We start from the raw sequence: 15,909 nt of genomic DNA, 5'->3' as shown, positions 1-15,909 counted from the left end.
CCCAGAGGGGTGGGATGGGGAGGGAGATAGGAGGCAGGTTCAAAAGGGAAGGAATACATGTATACCTATGGCTGATTCATGTTGAGGTTTGACAGAAAACGACAAAATTCTGTAAAGCAATTATCCTTCAATAAAAAAATTAAGAAAAAAAGAAGTGCTGCCATAAGAGATGTATCTTTGTTTGGAGATTTTCTGTTATAAAGATGCCATTTCAAAATTAATCTACAAATCTAATGCAAAGCCATAGAAGCTGAAGTCTTAAATTTACCAGTGTAAGTACTGAGAGATTAAGATGATGGACCTAATAAGACTCCTTCTAACTCTGAAAATAAAGGATTTAGTTCACTGATTGAAGATCTCTGTCCCTTTCAGTACTCTATGAGTACTTGCCCTACTGTAAATAGCTATTGAACTGTAATAGTGCATTGGATTGTACTCGCTGAGGTCTGCTCCACCTCGGAAGATTCTAGGTTTGGCTTTCAGTCCTCCTGCCTGGTCTGGGGTGGGGTTCAGCTCTGAGTGGCTTCAGAGTGCTCTCCACTTTGGAGAGGAGAAGGGGGAAGATCAGAAACTGTACTCAGCTGTGCCCTGCCAGGGGCACCCGCTGGTGACTGACAGCAGCCCACAGTTCTTTCTTCAGAACCACTCTCCCCTCCCCTAACAGGAATTGTAGGTTAACTTTGTAAAGCTACTAAGCTTTGAAAAGCAAAACAAAACTGTATTTCTGACTTTGTTCCACTTGGTGTCACTCTTCTTTCTAAGATAGAAGCTTAAAATTTTTACTGCTCTGAGCTTCTGCATGTGCGTGCGCAGTCACTCAGTCATGTGTGACTCTTTGTGACCCCATGGTCTGTAGCCTGCCAGTCTCCTCTGTCCATGGAATTTTCCGGGCAAGAGTATTGGAGTGGGTTGCTATTTCCTTCTCCAACTCAGCTTCAGAATCAATTTAAATTCTAAATGATTAGAGAATGTTGAACCTGGGAGGGACCTCAGAGATCATCTGGTCAAACTCTTTGATCTGGAAATGAACACTTTGAGTTCCAGTACTAAATAAGTTCCAGGCTGTAGGTCCATCATCACATTAGCAAAGGCAGAATTAGGAATGTTTCCCAACTCTTAGTTTTAGTATTATATTACTTTAATAAATCAATTCTTTAATTATGTTTTTGCCGGCAGCTCAAAAAACTTAGAATTGGTCTGCTAACTTTTTTGAGTATTCTAATCATACAGGGATGTAAATATAACCATTCTCTCCTTACTGCTGGTGGGTCCTCTAGGACAAATCCGTTCTCAGTCTTCCTGCTTGTTCTGTGTCTAGCATATAATGTAGTGGTCTCTCAATGAATGAATAAATAAATATTCAGATGGAACTGAAATATTAAGAGACTGGTATATGTTAAAAAATTTTAGAGATGTTAGAAACCTTAAAGAGATGTTATTTAATCTGTCCTCCCACCCTTTTAATTTAAAAAATCATAGATGTTAAAATATACTTTAAAAAACACCTAAATTAGGGAGTGATTCATAGAGGGTAGTAGAATTCTTTGCAGAGAATTCTTTTTAGTTCTTATTTAATAGTCTCCTACCTTGGTGAATGAAGTATTTTTAATGAAGTGAGAGCCTTGAGAAAAGACTTAGTGGAGTGGTTTACAAAAGTCCATAGCTGAGAGAGTAGGAATGATTGTTAATTAAAGATAATTTTGTAAAGCATTTATAGTAACTTTGAGGTTAAAGCTATTATTTTGAGCTCAGCTTTTCAGGATTTAACTTGTAGGAAATCAAGAGACCTCTTAATTCTATGCTGCATATCTTTTCTGTAGAATATAAACTGACTTCCAACTTCATGTACTTAACAAATGCTTTCTTTTGTAATCTAGACTTTTACAGTATTTGGAGGTTCATAGTTGTTATAAAAGCAAACCTTTCACTGGCAGATTAACATTTGGAAAGTAAAGTATGAATATGCTTATTTTTATTTTCCATGGCTGGTCAGGAGTAGGGTTATATAGAAGTGATTGGAAAACTAACCTCATATGTGTGTGTGTGTGTGTGTTTTAATGTGGATGGGAGGAATCTATTCCAGATGCCCTGTTTACTGAGATACCCACTGTATAGAATGTGAAGTGAGAGGTAGTGATGGCTTGATAGACTGGAATTGGAAATAGGCTCATGACTGGTTTAAATCGTTTTGCTGTATGTTTCTCTCAGTTGTATCCACTTCTGTGGTAGGATTCTTTCCATTGAATACTGTACTCCTTTCAGGGTGGCAAACAGTGAAACTACGCAGCAGGCCTGCGTACCCAGTAGCCCAGCCTCACTGAGCTACACTCTGTGCCTCTGTCTCTAATTGCAGTGTAAACGAAGGGCTCAATAGTGACTTTAGTTGTCTGGAAAGGACTGACTAGCTATATTTATTTTATGAAATCAGTTGCTGAAGAAAAGCTTTAATTTCGCTGGTATAATTTCATGTATACTTTGGATAGACTTTTCAAGTTGGGGACAGTTTTTTCAAAATACTCTGTGGAGTATGCTGAATTGTTAATAGAACAAGGCAAAACAAATATTTTCAAATCTTTTAATTGTTTGATTCTTCTGCTGGATATTCATCTCATCTGAGGCTTGAGTTTTCTATTAGTGCATTACATAGGGTTCCTTTATAATTTTATTCTAAACGCTTAATTTAGGTCAGTGATACATAAATAGGGTGGTAGGGTATCCGAATCACCTGTGAGGTTTTTTTTAAAAATTACATACTCTTATGTTTTCCCTCTGATTTTTACTAAACACTTTTCTCTCAGCTCTCTCACCATCCTAGAGCCTTTGCTAGATTATCAAATCACTGGTTTTCAGACTTTAAAAGCATAGAATCTCTTACTTCAAATAAAAACCAAGCCTGTAAGACATAAATGTGAGTGGACTTTTCTGATTCAAGTTGGAGTGGGAACCCTGTGACCTGCCTGTTCTAACCCTGCTACCATCTAGCCAAGTGCCTGAAAAATAAGGAATTTGCTATATTCATGAATGAAAATGAAAGCAGCACCATTTTCAAATGAAATAATGACTTGTGCAATATAAAATGAGAGGCAAAATGCCTTCTTTTGTCTTGTGACTCTCAGAGAGATTTTGTTTCATTTATTCTCAAAGTAGTTGAGTGTGACTGAGGATCAATTCAATAGTGAAAATAGATTAGATGGGGGGGATGTAGAAATCACACAGTCCAGTGTGATTTCTTCTGGGCCCAATGTGTGTGATGGAATTTCCACTCTGCAGTTTAGTTAGTTGATAAATAGGAGGGAGATAATTTACCTCTTTCTAGTTGAAAAGTAGTCTATCAAATATAAAGATAGATGATTATCTAAAGATTCTTCATGATTTTATACCTTAAAGATAAAGTAAGCAGAATTGTAAACATGATCTTGGAAAATGACAAATCTCCAGCATAGCACCTGATCAGATTTCTTTCTCTACTGTTTTCTTCCTTTGGTGGGTAGGTGGTGGAGAAAACAAACCCTACAGAACCAGTTGGAGTGGTTTGCAGAGTGGATGGAGTATACCAGGTGGTGGAATATAGTGAGATTTCTCTGGCAACAGCTCAGAAGCGAAGCTCAGATGGACGGCTGCTGTTCAACGCTGGGAACATTGCCAACCATTTCTTCACTGTACCATTTCTGAGAGATGTTGTCAAGTATGGGCAAGATGGGGGCTTTTAAAAACTATTTATTGTTAATCAGAAGCTAAGTCACCTGAGAAGTAGGAAGAAACTTCAGATCCATGATTCATATTCCTTCCTGAGGATCTCCTTTATCAAATAGAAGTTTACTTGACACTGTGGTTGTTTTTAGTAAGCTATATCAGGTGCAAATTTGCAGTAGCCCGTTCTCCCTGTGCATTAACTGGAGTCCAAAGCATTTCTCCCTTTTCTTCTCCTTCCCTCTAACTGTGCTCAGTTCCGGTGAAGTAACGAGTAAGAATGGCAACACCCTCTCTCTCTACCACAACTGGAAACCTCAAAAAATATACATATCTACCCTACATCTACTGAATCAGAATTTCTGAAGATCGATGTAGATGTCTGTATTTTTTAAAAAGCTGCCCACGCAATTTAATTTAACTGGTTCTCTGACTAGCATTTAGGAACTAGTAGATTGGAAAGTAAAGGAAAAAGAGCTTGAGACCAAGCATGGAAATCAGTATAGTGGTGTCAGCTAAGAATAAAGAGTTGTTTTATCCTACTCAATTTTTAAATGAAGGACATTCTCAATATCTGATTCTTCACTTGATTGCTTTTTGGACTTTCAAGATGACTTCCTACTGTTTAAAAAGTTACTAAGCTTTACCTTACAATTTCAGCTCCAGTTCCAAAATATTTCCTGCTGTGCTTTTTGTAGCTGTGTTAACTAATTCACCCATAGTAACTATAAATACTCATCTTTCCATCTAACACTTGACAGGATGCCAGTTGGGAAAATTGGGGTTGAGAGTGGAACATTTTTATATAAGACGTGGAAATTATGGGAGAGACGTTGTTATGAGCTGTGTGTGTGTGTATTTTTTTTTTATTGTAGAGATCATCATTTGATTTTTTAAAGGGAAATCTGTTTATTTAATATTTAAATATGAGCTGAAATTTAATGAATGCCCTTCCCTTTGAAAGTCTTAGTACTTGTTGATGCATTAGCTCCTGAGTATAATTATCAGATTCTCTGGCATTTTACATTTGGAAAGTGATTGTCTTTTTTTTTTTTTCTTTTTTTTCCTCCATAGTATTTATGAACCTCAGTTACAGCACCATGTGGCTCAAAAGAAGATTCCATTTGTGGATTCCCAGGGGCAGTTAATTAAGCCAGACAAACCAAATGGAATAAAGATGGAAAAATTTGTCTTTGATATCTTCCAGTTTGCAAAGTATGTTTTGAATAGCATCAGTAAGATTAAGTATGTTTTGAGATGTTGCTTTTTGCTCTTCTAGGCAGGACACTTTTCAGAAAAGAGTTGACAGCAGGTATGTCAGGTATGGCATTTTGACTGTGAGTGTATAGTTTAGATTCATTATCATTCTCTAGTGTGAAACCACCAATGCAAGAATATGGTTTGAGTTGCCTGTGAGTGCTTTTTAAAAAATTTCAGTTAGTTTATTGTATTATCTGGCTCTCCTGAAAAATTGTTAAAGTCTATTATTTTGGCTGAGAGACAAAAAAGGTTGAGATAGAGAATCGGCCCATTTTGTGGTTAGGAGGCCTTTACTGGCCTATGAGTAAATGTTTCAGTGAGCATGTTTTTAACTTACATTGCTCTCTGTTCTCTTGATTAAAGATCACATTAACTTGAGTTGAGATTTGTGTCATATATATATTGTTGGGGAAGGAAATAATTTCTCATTTTGTGTGGAGAAGATAATTCCAAATTTATTTCATCCAAGGATGAACATTATTTCTTTCAGCATTCATTTGAAATTGCATTAAGAGAGATTGTAATTGAAGACCAAAGGCTTAGCTATGTGGAGAAAAGTCAGAAGCTGTGTATGCAGTTTTACTTCATAATAAAGCAGTGTCTGTATGGTTTCACTCTAGGAAGTTTGTGGTATATGAAGTATTACGGGAAGATGAGTTTTCCCCGCTGAAGAATGCAGACAGTCAGAATGGGAAGGACAACCCTACGACTGCAAGGCATGCTTTGATGTCCCTCCATCATTGCTGGGTCCTCAATGCAGGGGGCCACTTCATAGATGAAAATGGCTCTCGCCTCCCAGCAATTCCCCGGTAGGCTGATACCTTTGCTCCTTTGTGTGGATGCTTCCTACACTTGTCCTCTTGGGCTTCTTTCTCCTCTATCTCTGATGTATTCCTAGAACTTTTAAAAGAGCTAAGTATTGTTGTGGCAGTTCATGATGTGAAGTAATGAAGGCTTGGCCCCTTACAGAGAGAGCAATAGCTTTACCTCCCCTGAAAAAGGAACCTTCTAAAGCGTTTGTTTTTTTGGATGCCCCTCTACCATGTCAGTGAAATGACTCCTACTAAAGAACGGTCAGAGGGTAGTTCTTTGGGTGTGCCACAGGATTAAGGACCATCAGCAGCCACTGTGCCACAGGGAAAGAGGATTGATTATTGCTGCCCATATATCTGTGGCCTCAAGTGTTATCTATGAGCCCCCCACCCTAAAAGACCTGGCACCCACAGGCTGCCTCCGAGACATACGCATACTTCAGTTCTCCTTGTGGCACTTTCAGATTGCAGAGGGAGGTGCCAGGAAGGGATGTGCAGGCTACTTACATTCACTGATACTCAAACTGTTGAAATGTTTAGGATTTTAAAAGTTAAAAAAAAAAGATCCTTGGAGCTATTCAAATATGAGATAAAGTGCTTTTCAGCTGTCTTATATTTTATGATAAAACCTCCCTTGATACTTAGAATTCCCCCTTCTTAAATCATTCGATGTTTCTATACTTTCGTCAAAAACATTTTGCCATGTAATTTATAATTCTTAAGAGATAAAAAGACTGTATGTACAGAGTGCTAGAATGCCTTGTTAAATGTTCGAACGTTGGGTATTGGACTTCCTGGGCTATAACTGTTTTTATTAAGAAGGAGCAGGGGTAGACTGTCTCAGTCCAAGGCCACTGTCAGGCTCTGTCTTGTCAACAGGCTAGCTCTGTGGCACGTCAGATGGTCCTCATGCTTCATCTTTGACCACTGAGGGGTTTTTTTGTTGTTGTTGTGGGGTTTTTTTGTTTGTTTGTTTTGCCCCCCTCAGATCTCCTTTGCCAAGTTTATAATTTACCGTGAATACATGCCTTTCAATCAAGTATATTTTGCAGTTCCACTTCATTTTTATTGTTTGGTTTGTTTCCATTCCCATTAATGCTTATTTATTCCTACATAGCAGTGCTACACATGGAAAGTCAGAGGCCATCACAGCTGATGTCAATCACAAGTAAATATACCAGCCTGCCTGCAGTGCATGGTGGTGGGGCTGTGCTTCCCTCCATACTAACTGGCGTTGTAGATTAGTGCTCTCTGCCTTTTGGTGGTCTGGGGGTGAAGGGTTGAAGCTGTGGTGGGGTTATTGCTTACTTGGTGGCAGGTCTCTGTCTGGATGGCACTAACTCAGAATCTCAGTGCATGCTGGAAAGGGGGAGCATGCTTATCTAAAGATCTCACCATAGGTATTTGAGCCTGTACTGACAAGTTTACAAGTGAAAGATAAAATCTAGAGCAGGTTACAGGCCAGGAAGAACAAATGTGGGTCTGAGCACCCTTTTTAGCATAAGCATCAGCTGTATAAAAATGATATTCCATGGATGTGTCTTGTTGAATGAGATATCTACTCTCAGTACGAAGGCTGACTGCTCCTGACATACTGGATGGCTCTTAATGTGGAGAAGACTGTTCCTTTGGTTTAGTTTCAAAGTAACCGCTCCAGTTTTGGTATCTCTGTGTTTATTTTAGTCAGTTATTAACCTGCTCCTAAAGAAAGTACCTTTTTGGCTTAACAGTTGATAATTTCTAGCTAGCAGTAGCATATACCCTCTCTTATTTGGGTACTGACAAAGTTTAAAAAAGCCATTATCTTTATAGCCAAAGAGACAGCTTGATACTCTTATTACACTTTGAAAGTTATTGGGTTTAGTTTGAATTTGAAATTTTTAGGATAATTTGGGACATGTGTACAGAGCCAAGGATCTGGAGATGGCATTTATCTCAGAAATAGAGTAGCAGGGATGTCTGTTTCATTGGTGTGTTTTTTCCTGCCTGTGCCTTTCATCCTGACCCTGCAGCGAGTCCCTGTGAGTGTCGGGCGTTTCCAGGGTGTGGCCCTGGACATACGGAAATAGGCTCAAAGCTGGCTAGTTCTTAGAGCAGCTGTAGGCGACTGTCGCCCCTTGCGCCACGGCAGCCGGGACATAGAGCCTTTTGTCATTTTCTGTCCCATCCATCATTTTTAATATGTGGAAGCAAGCTGCTTTTACAATTTGAAAAAATGAAGTTTTGATACTGAATTTCCTTTTTATTGAAACACAGCTTTCAATCTGTTAAGTGAGATAGCTTCTTAAGTGTACAACTGAAAACAACATGCAGCTATCTCAGCTAAGATACAAAATGTTTTAAACATTATTTAATTCTTGTTTGAGTTCGTTTATTTCACACTCCCTCACCCTCATTTACTTCATTTGTAGCCATTTCTTGAATAGTTAAACTGAAATCAAAGTTTGGCCCCAAATGAGATCATGGACTTAGAAATAGGTCTTCCTAAATTCTTAGCACTAAAGGATACCCTCAGAGAATAGAAAAAGATTATTTAAAAATGACAGATGAAAGGGAACTGTTTTTTATAAAAGTGGGAAGAACCGGCTTGGAGATATTCTGAAAGAAGGGAAGCCAGGATGCTAAATTTTGACAAAATGACATTATTTTTATTTTTCACCTTAACACCTGCTCAGCAGTGTTAGCTACCAAAAGGATGCTTGACTAAAGAATAGGGGACAACTAATTTGCCTATCCACTGAGATTTACATTTGGTAATGGTAGCTCCTGTCTTTTCTCCTCTCTGGCATCCAGCTTGCTTAGTTTTGTGGGGGATATCTGTGGTATGGAAGGGAAGTTATATTCAAGTTGGTTACGTGTTCCTTGGGTTCAAAAACACCTTCAGTTAATTACTGGCACACCAAATCCTTTAGGGGTTCAGGTGGGACTGGGCTATATACATCTTATCAATGGAATGGGCCCTCATTTTCCCATCTGGTTTTATGTGACTTCGAGCTGTCCCCAGAGAGTCTGGACCAGATCTCTTGAACTCTTTTGGTAAAATCTGACACTTATCTACATCTCAGGCTGCAGAGACAAGTGCTCCATTTCTTAATTCATCTTTTACTTGAATTAGTCTCCCATCTGTCTACCCTCATAGTTCATTTGTTCATTCAGCCAACAAGCATTTGCAGGCCTGCACACAGACCTTCAGGTACTGAAATCTCAGGGGCTGAAGTAGCGTACATAAGAGAAATTAATCATTTCTTATAGCCTCCTGGGAGATTCAGGATGCACAGACATTAAAGTTAAGTAAATCATCAGATAGTGATGTTGTTTGTGTGTTAAATGTGTGGTATAAATAGTAATTACCCTAGGAGGCATGTGACTTATCACATGTCTAATAAATTTATTTATTTGTTTTTATAAATAAATGAATGAGAACAATCACTGTAAAATGCAGTGGTCAAAGGAAAGTTGGGGCTTGAGTTAAGTCTTGGAGGGTGGGTATGATTTGGATAGCTAAAGGGACCATAGTTGAGAATGACTTGCAGTAATCTAAAGTGCCTGTGTCTGGCCTGATTTGACTGGGAAGTAGCAGGCACGTGAGTTGGAGTAGGGTATCGAGTGCCTGGAAGGCTCACTAAATGGTTGTTTGGAGAAAGATTGGGTGTAGCTGACCTCAGAAGGTCTCTGATTTTATTGACCCCACCAAAGCTTCAGACTTACATATTTGGTGAAACAAAGGAGAGCTAATGGTTTGAGGCTGCAAAAGATTAGATTTTTTGTGTGCCCTGTATCTTACTGGTAAAATTCTCAAAATGGTGAAAAATCTTGAGGTTAGTGACTTTAAATATATTAAAAGCACTCTTAATTGACTTTTGTGTTATGTAATTTAGGAACTCAGTATTGCAAGTGTATGTAAATGTTAGAATGTGATCTAGAGGAAGCAAGTGGTGACTTCATCTTTACCTTCACTGGGGTGCAGTGAAGGGACTTTTTTAAAAAAAGAGACTTTGGTAAAAAGTAACAGTAAAGCTCCTTGAAACATTGAATAAGTCAGCTCAGCTAATCTAGGAGATGTGGGCTGTACTGGGAGATAATCTAACTGACCTTTTAGTCCAACTAGAATTTTCTGCAGTAAAGGAAATGTTCTATATCTGTGCTGTCCAATTTGGTAGTCGCTGGCTGTTCATGGCTACTGAGCACTTGAAATGTGGTTATTATGAATGAGAGACTGAATTTTGAATTAATTTTTAAAATTTTAATTAGTCCAAGTTTAAATAACAATATGTGGCTAGTGGTCATTGTATTGGACAGGGTAGCTTTAGAATGCTGGTCAACATTAGCACCTAACATGCAAGGTTGTGACAAGGATTAAAATGAAATTCAAAAGGTTCAAATTGTCTAGCTGTGAGCCTGGAATCCAGTGTATACTCAATAAATAGTCCTTTCTTTATGAAATTAAAATTTGGAAATGATAAAAAATAGTGTGTACATTAAGGGATAAGTATATCAAGGTTGGTGAAGCACTGTGAAGATCTACTGGTGATCACTGGCACATATCCCAAGTAGTGCCCTTTGAACCACAGTGAGTTTGTATTAACTCACTCCCCAGGAAATTTAGTGATCATGAGGGTAGGAGCTACTTTTAATTGTTCAGGAGAATTTTGTTACCTGCAGGCTTCTCAGAGGGAAGTTATAATCTGTATTTTCTCTCTGGCAAGCAACATGGGAAGCAAAATCTTTAATATGTCTAATTTTTTTCTTAGCTTGAAAGATGCCAATGATGTGCCAATCCAGTGTGAAATCTCTCCTCTTATCTCCTATGCTGGAGAAGTAAGTCTGCTTTGTTCTTTTTCCTATTCTTTTAGAAGTAGGATTGTGATATTGTTTTATGTTGAAGTAGAGTTGTCCTTGGGCTTTCATGGTAGCTCAGCTGATAAAGAATCCACCTACAATGCAGGAGACCCTGGTTCGATTCCTGGGTCAGGAAGATCCCCTGGAGAAGGGATAGGCTACCCACTCTAGTATTCTTGGCCTTTCTTGGTAGCTCACTTGATAAGACTCCACCTACAGTGTGAGAGATCTGGGTTTGATCCCTGGGTTGGGAAGATCCCCCGGAGGAGGGCATGGCAACCCACTCCAGTATTCTTGCATGGAGAATCCCATGGACAGAGGAGCCTGGTGGGCTACAGTCCTTGGGGTCCCAAAGAGTTGGACATGACTGAGCAACTAAGCACAGCACAGCATGTAGTTGTCCTTGGAGAAGATACAGCATTTTCCAGTGGGCGTCCCCCAAGGAGCTCATCCTGAGAATGAGAAACCTCTTGGAAAATTCCTGGTATGGCTTTGTATCAGTGCCTTAGTTGCCATGAACAGAATGTTGAATGTTTAGTTCATTTTACTGGTACATCGAAATGCAGTGGTCTTTTAAAAATTAGCCTTGCTTTTTAGGTAAATCTTCTGGCTTTGTTCAGTGCAATATAATTTTTTAAAATATTTTTCAGTGTGTCTACTTTGTTCATATGCTTAGTACTTTAACTTTTAAAACCAGGGGATGTAGGGGTCCTTTTATTCTAATATCTACTGTTTGTTTGTTTTTTCTTTCTGGAGATCCTTGTCAGCTTGCTTAGTTCTAGCATCAGAAATAGCCACCTTGCTTAGAATGTTAACTGTTGGGTGATGATTATAGGAAGAATGACTGTCATCTTATTAACTTTAAATATTATGTGATAATCAGAACGCTTTTCCCTCTGTTGTTTTATGCTTCCATAAATAGGCCGTTAAACTCAGTTTTAAAAGTAAACTAAACAGAGTTTTTTATTGACTTCTAAATTTCTGTATCTCAATCCAACTTTTAGCATTCATGCTTTACGTCATTATTATAGCCACTAAATCCAACAATGCATGACTTGTGTTGATCAGTTTTCTAACTATGTTTTTATTTCAACCCTTCTTTTAGGGACTAGAAAGTTATGTGGCAGATAAAGAATTCCATGCACCTTTAATCATTGATGAGAATGGAGTCCATGAGCTGGTGAAGAATGGTATATGAGCCAGATACTAAATAAGTTCCACCACAATAAGAATAGCTTTTATTTTTGATAGACTGACTGAATCTACAGGACCTCTCCTGGAATACTCATGTTTGAATATACACAGGCTTTCATTTTGCTTGTTGAACTCTTGTAACTACTACATATTTCATAAGATCAGATGACTGAACTTCAGAAAGCATTTTTATGATTCACAGCTGATTGAAGGTCTTATTTATATTTTTCAATTGTATTTTTTTCCAAACTAAGGAAAACATTGGCCATCTTGGAAATTTCTTACAACTTAAGTATAGTCAGGGTGTTCAACATCACTTTACTTGGAGCTGAAAGCATTTGTTTTGAAGTTGTACATAGTAATAATATGTCATTGTACATGTCAAAAGGTTTCTATGGTACTAAAAGTTTGTTTTATTTTATCAAAAATTAAATTTTTTTAAGAAAATAATTGGACGGTAAAATAAACTTTTCTTCTTGTCTCAAGTGTCATTTGTACTGTGACGAAATTATTCCATTGGGAAAATATGAAACTTTGGAGAAACTTTGAAATAATACAAAAAAAACCAAATTAATACTTCTATGACTACAATCTTCCAGCTTTTTGTTGATTATCTGACTTTGGACTTTACCCTCCTATCACTTTATAATAGTAGCCCTCAGCCAAAGATGGCTTTGCCCTTCTCCAGGACATATTTGGCAGTGTCCTGAGACATTTTTTGTTATCATAGATGAGAAGGTGGAATGGTAGTACTGGCATCTAATGAATAGAGATCAGGAATATTCCTACCCATCTTACAATGCACAGGACAACCCCCTATAAACAAGAATTAATCTGGCTCAAACTGTAAAGGTTGAAAAACCTTGTTTCATATCACCATTTTATTCTCTTTTGCTCAAATATTTGGTGACACTTGGAATTTCAAAAGATTGTAATTCTTGCATTTTCTCCACAAGTTAATCACTAACATCCAGGTTTTTGGTTTGTTTGTTTTCAGCTAGAGGATTAAAGGGCTTCCTGGTGGCTTAACATCTGCCTACAGTGAGGGAGACCTGGGTTGGGAAGATCCCCTGGAGGAGGGCATGGCAACCCACTCCAGTATTCTTGCCTGGAGAATCCCCATGTGCAGAGGGGCCTGGTGGGGTACAGTCCATGGGGTTGCAAAGAGTTGGACATGACTGAGCAGTCGACTAAGCACAGAGGATTAAAAAGAGAAAGGTGGTTCTTTAAATATAGGCTATAGGTCACTGGATATTAGTGAGGGTCCTCTATGTCTAAAATGTAGTTTGCATAAAAATATTGAGCTTTATAAATGCATTTTATATACCCTTTAAGTATTGACCAAAAGCATAAAAATTGATATCTGGATAAATGAAAAATTTTAAAAATTATGTCTAGAGAAGAGATTAATAAATTTCATTTTCCATTGTTAAGATATCACAAGATAGAATGTCATGGATGATCGTCTGTTCTCTAGAGGTACAAAGTTAAAGGATCCCTTTTTTCCTTTAGTTCAGCTCATTTCAGTCACTCAGTTGTGTCCAACTCTTTGCGACCCCATGGACTGCAGCACGCCAGGCCTCCCTGTCCATCACCAACTCCCAGAGCTTACTCAAACTCATGTCCATTAAGCTGGTGATGCCATTCAACTATCTCATCCTCTGTTGTCCCCTTCTCTTCCCACCTTCAATCTTTCCCAGCATCAGGGTCTTTTCAAATGACTCAGTTCTTCGCATCAGGTAGCCAAAGTATTCGAGTTTCAGCTTCAGCATCAGTCCTTCCAATGAATATTCAGGACTGATCTCCTTTAGGATGGACTGGTTGGATCTCTTTGCAGTCCAAGGGACTCTCAAGAGTCTTCTCCAACACCACAGTTCAAAAGCATCAATTCTTCAGCGCTCAGCTTTCTTTATAGTCCAACTCTCACATCCATACATGACCACTGGAAAAACCATAGCTTTGACTACATGGACCTTTGTTGGCAAAGTAATGTCTCTGCTTTTTAATATGCTGTCTAGGTTGGTCATAACTTTTCTTCCAAGGGGTAAGCGTCTTTTAATTTCATGGCTGCAGTCACCATCTGCAGTGATTTTGAAGCCCAAGAAAATGAAGTCTGTCACTGTTTCCACTGATTCCCCATCTATTTGCCACAAAGTGATGGGACCAGATGCCATGATCTTAGTTTTCTGAATGTTGAGTTTTAAGCCAACTTTTTAACTCTCCTCTTTCACTTTCATCAAGAGGCTGTTCAGTTCTTCACTTTCTGCCATACGGGTGGTGTCATCTGCATATCTGAGGTTATTGATATTTCTCCCAGCAATCTTGATTCCAGCTTGTGCTTCATCTAGTCCAGCATTTCTTATGATATACTCTGCATATAAGTTAAATAAGCAGGGTGATTATATACAGCCTTGATGTACTCCTTTCCCGATTTGAAACCAGTCTGTTGTTCCATGTCCAGTTCTAACTGTTGCTTCTTGACCTGCATACAGATTTCTCAGGAGGCAGGTCAAATGGTCTGTTATTCCTATCTCTTGAAGAATTTTCCACAGTTTGTTGTGATCCACACAGTCAAAGGCTTTGGCATAGTCAATAAAGCAAAAGTAGAAGTTTTTCTGGAACTCTCATTTTCAATGATCGAACGGATGTTGGCAATTTGATCTCTGGTTCCTCTGCCTTTTCTAAATCCAGCTTGAACATCTGGAAGTTCACGGTTCATGTACGATTGAAGCCTGGCTTGGAGAATTTTGAGCATTACTTTGCTGGCACGTGAGATGAGTGCAGTTGTGCGGTAGTTTGAGCATTCTTTGGCATTGCCTTTCTTTGGGATTGGGATGAAAACTGACCTTTACCAGTCCTGTGGCCACTGCTGAGTTTTCCAAATTTGTTGGCATATTGAGTGCAACACTTTCACAGCATCATCTTTCAGGGTTTGAAATAGCTCAACTGGAATTCCATCCCCTCTACTAGCTTTGTTCATGGTGATGCTTCCTAAGACCTGCTTGACTTTGCCTTCCAGGATGTCTGGCTCTAGGTGAGTGATCACACCATCGTGATTATCAGGGTCGTGAAGATCTTTTTTGTATAGTTCTTCTGTGTATTCTTGCCACCTCTTCTTAGTATCTTCTGCTTCTGTTAGGTCCCTACCATTTCTGTCCTTTATCGAGCCCATCTTTGCATGAAAAGTTCCTTTGGTATCTAATTTTCTTGAAAAGATCTCTAGTCTTTCCCATCCAATTGTTTTCCTCTGTTTCTTTGCATTGATCACTGAAGAAGGATTTCTTATCTCACCTTGATATTCTTTGGTACTCTGCATTCAAATGGGTATGTTTTTCCTTTTCTCCTTTGCCTTTTGCTTCTCTTATTTTCATAGCTGTTTGTAAGGCCTCCTTAGACAACCATTTTGACATTTTGCATTTCTTTTTCTTGGAGACGGTTTTGATCACTGCCTCCTATACAATGTCACGAACCTCTGTCCATAGTTCTTCAGGCACTCTGTCTATCAAATCTAATCCCTTGAATCTATTTGTCACTTCCACTGTATAGTCGTAAGGGATTTGATTTAGGTCATACCTGAATGGCTTAGTGTTTTTTCTTTTAAACTGTATGATATTTATTTCTATTAATAGTGTTTGTGCTAAGGCTTAAATAGTGTGTCTAGCATATTTTCTGTTTTATTTCAAAATAATAGCTCAATTTTGTTGTTATCCATTCCATTTCTCAAAAGGATGTAGGATTTGATTTCTTCATCAGAGCAAGCTCTAAAATGGATTGTTGAGGACAGATCTGCAGAGTCTTTAGCCTCTGAAGGGTATGCTTGCTTTTCCTTTTTCTGAACCTTCATTTCCTATTTCCTGTTTCCCTATCTTAAGATCATATACTAATAGTGCTGGGAAGGGGAGCTCTTTCAGTGTGGGGTTGTGGCAGTGATTTCACATAGAGGAGCAATGGTTGGGCAACACAGGATGTAAGGCTAAAGAGTTTGAGAGCCTCTGAGCCATGAAATCATAAGGTAACAGCATTGTATATCTTCATGAGTCCTTGTCAAGTTATTGTCCTAATTCAGCAAATATAGAACCAGGTAAAATGTTTATTAAAATACGAATTGGAATCA

The 15,909-nt window shown here is 38.5% G+C and overlaps 1 protein-coding gene across 12 annotated transcripts in view; it reads left to right on the top strand.

Moving 5' to 3' along the window:
• The window catches only part of UAP1 (UDP-N-acetylglucosamine pyrophosphorylase 1), a 30,462-nt gene extending 18,182 nt beyond the window's left edge, over window positions 1–12,280 (top strand). For 4 of the 12 annotated variants that reach the window (XM_081491499.1, XM_081491500.1, XM_081491501.1 and 1 more), the window contains 6 exons: window positions 3,492–3,685; window positions 4,765–4,905; window positions 5,571–5,759; window positions 6,880–6,930; window positions 10,514–10,580; window positions 11,707–12,280. In XM_081491499.1, coding sequence (XP_081347625.1) covers window positions 3,492–3,685; window positions 4,765–4,905; window positions 5,571–5,759; window positions 6,880–6,930; window positions 10,514–10,580; window positions 11,707–11,799 — 735 coding nt within the window. In that variant the 3' untranslated portion in view covers window positions 11,800–12,280. The remainder of the gene's footprint in view (window positions 1–3,491; window positions 3,686–4,764; window positions 4,906–5,570; window positions 5,760–6,879; window positions 6,931–10,513; window positions 10,581–11,706) is intronic. The other 8 variants (XM_081491508.1, XM_081491511.1, XM_081491509.1 and 5 more) reach the window with 3 other exon arrangements.
• Window positions 12,281–15,909: the final 3,629 nt, after the last annotated feature.

This window comes from Giraffa tippelskirchi, chromosome 5 (genome assembly GCF_054371585.1).
Source record: "Giraffa tippelskirchi isolate mGirTip1 chromosome 5, T2T-mGirTip1v1.2.pri, whole genome shotgun sequence".
In the NCBI taxonomy this organism is placed as follows: domain Eukaryota; kingdom Metazoa; phylum Chordata; class Mammalia; order Artiodactyla; family Giraffidae; genus Giraffa; species Giraffa tippelskirchi.
The sequence above is the reverse complement of the archived record's forward strand: the minus strand, read 5'-3'. Positions and strand labels throughout refer to the sequence as shown.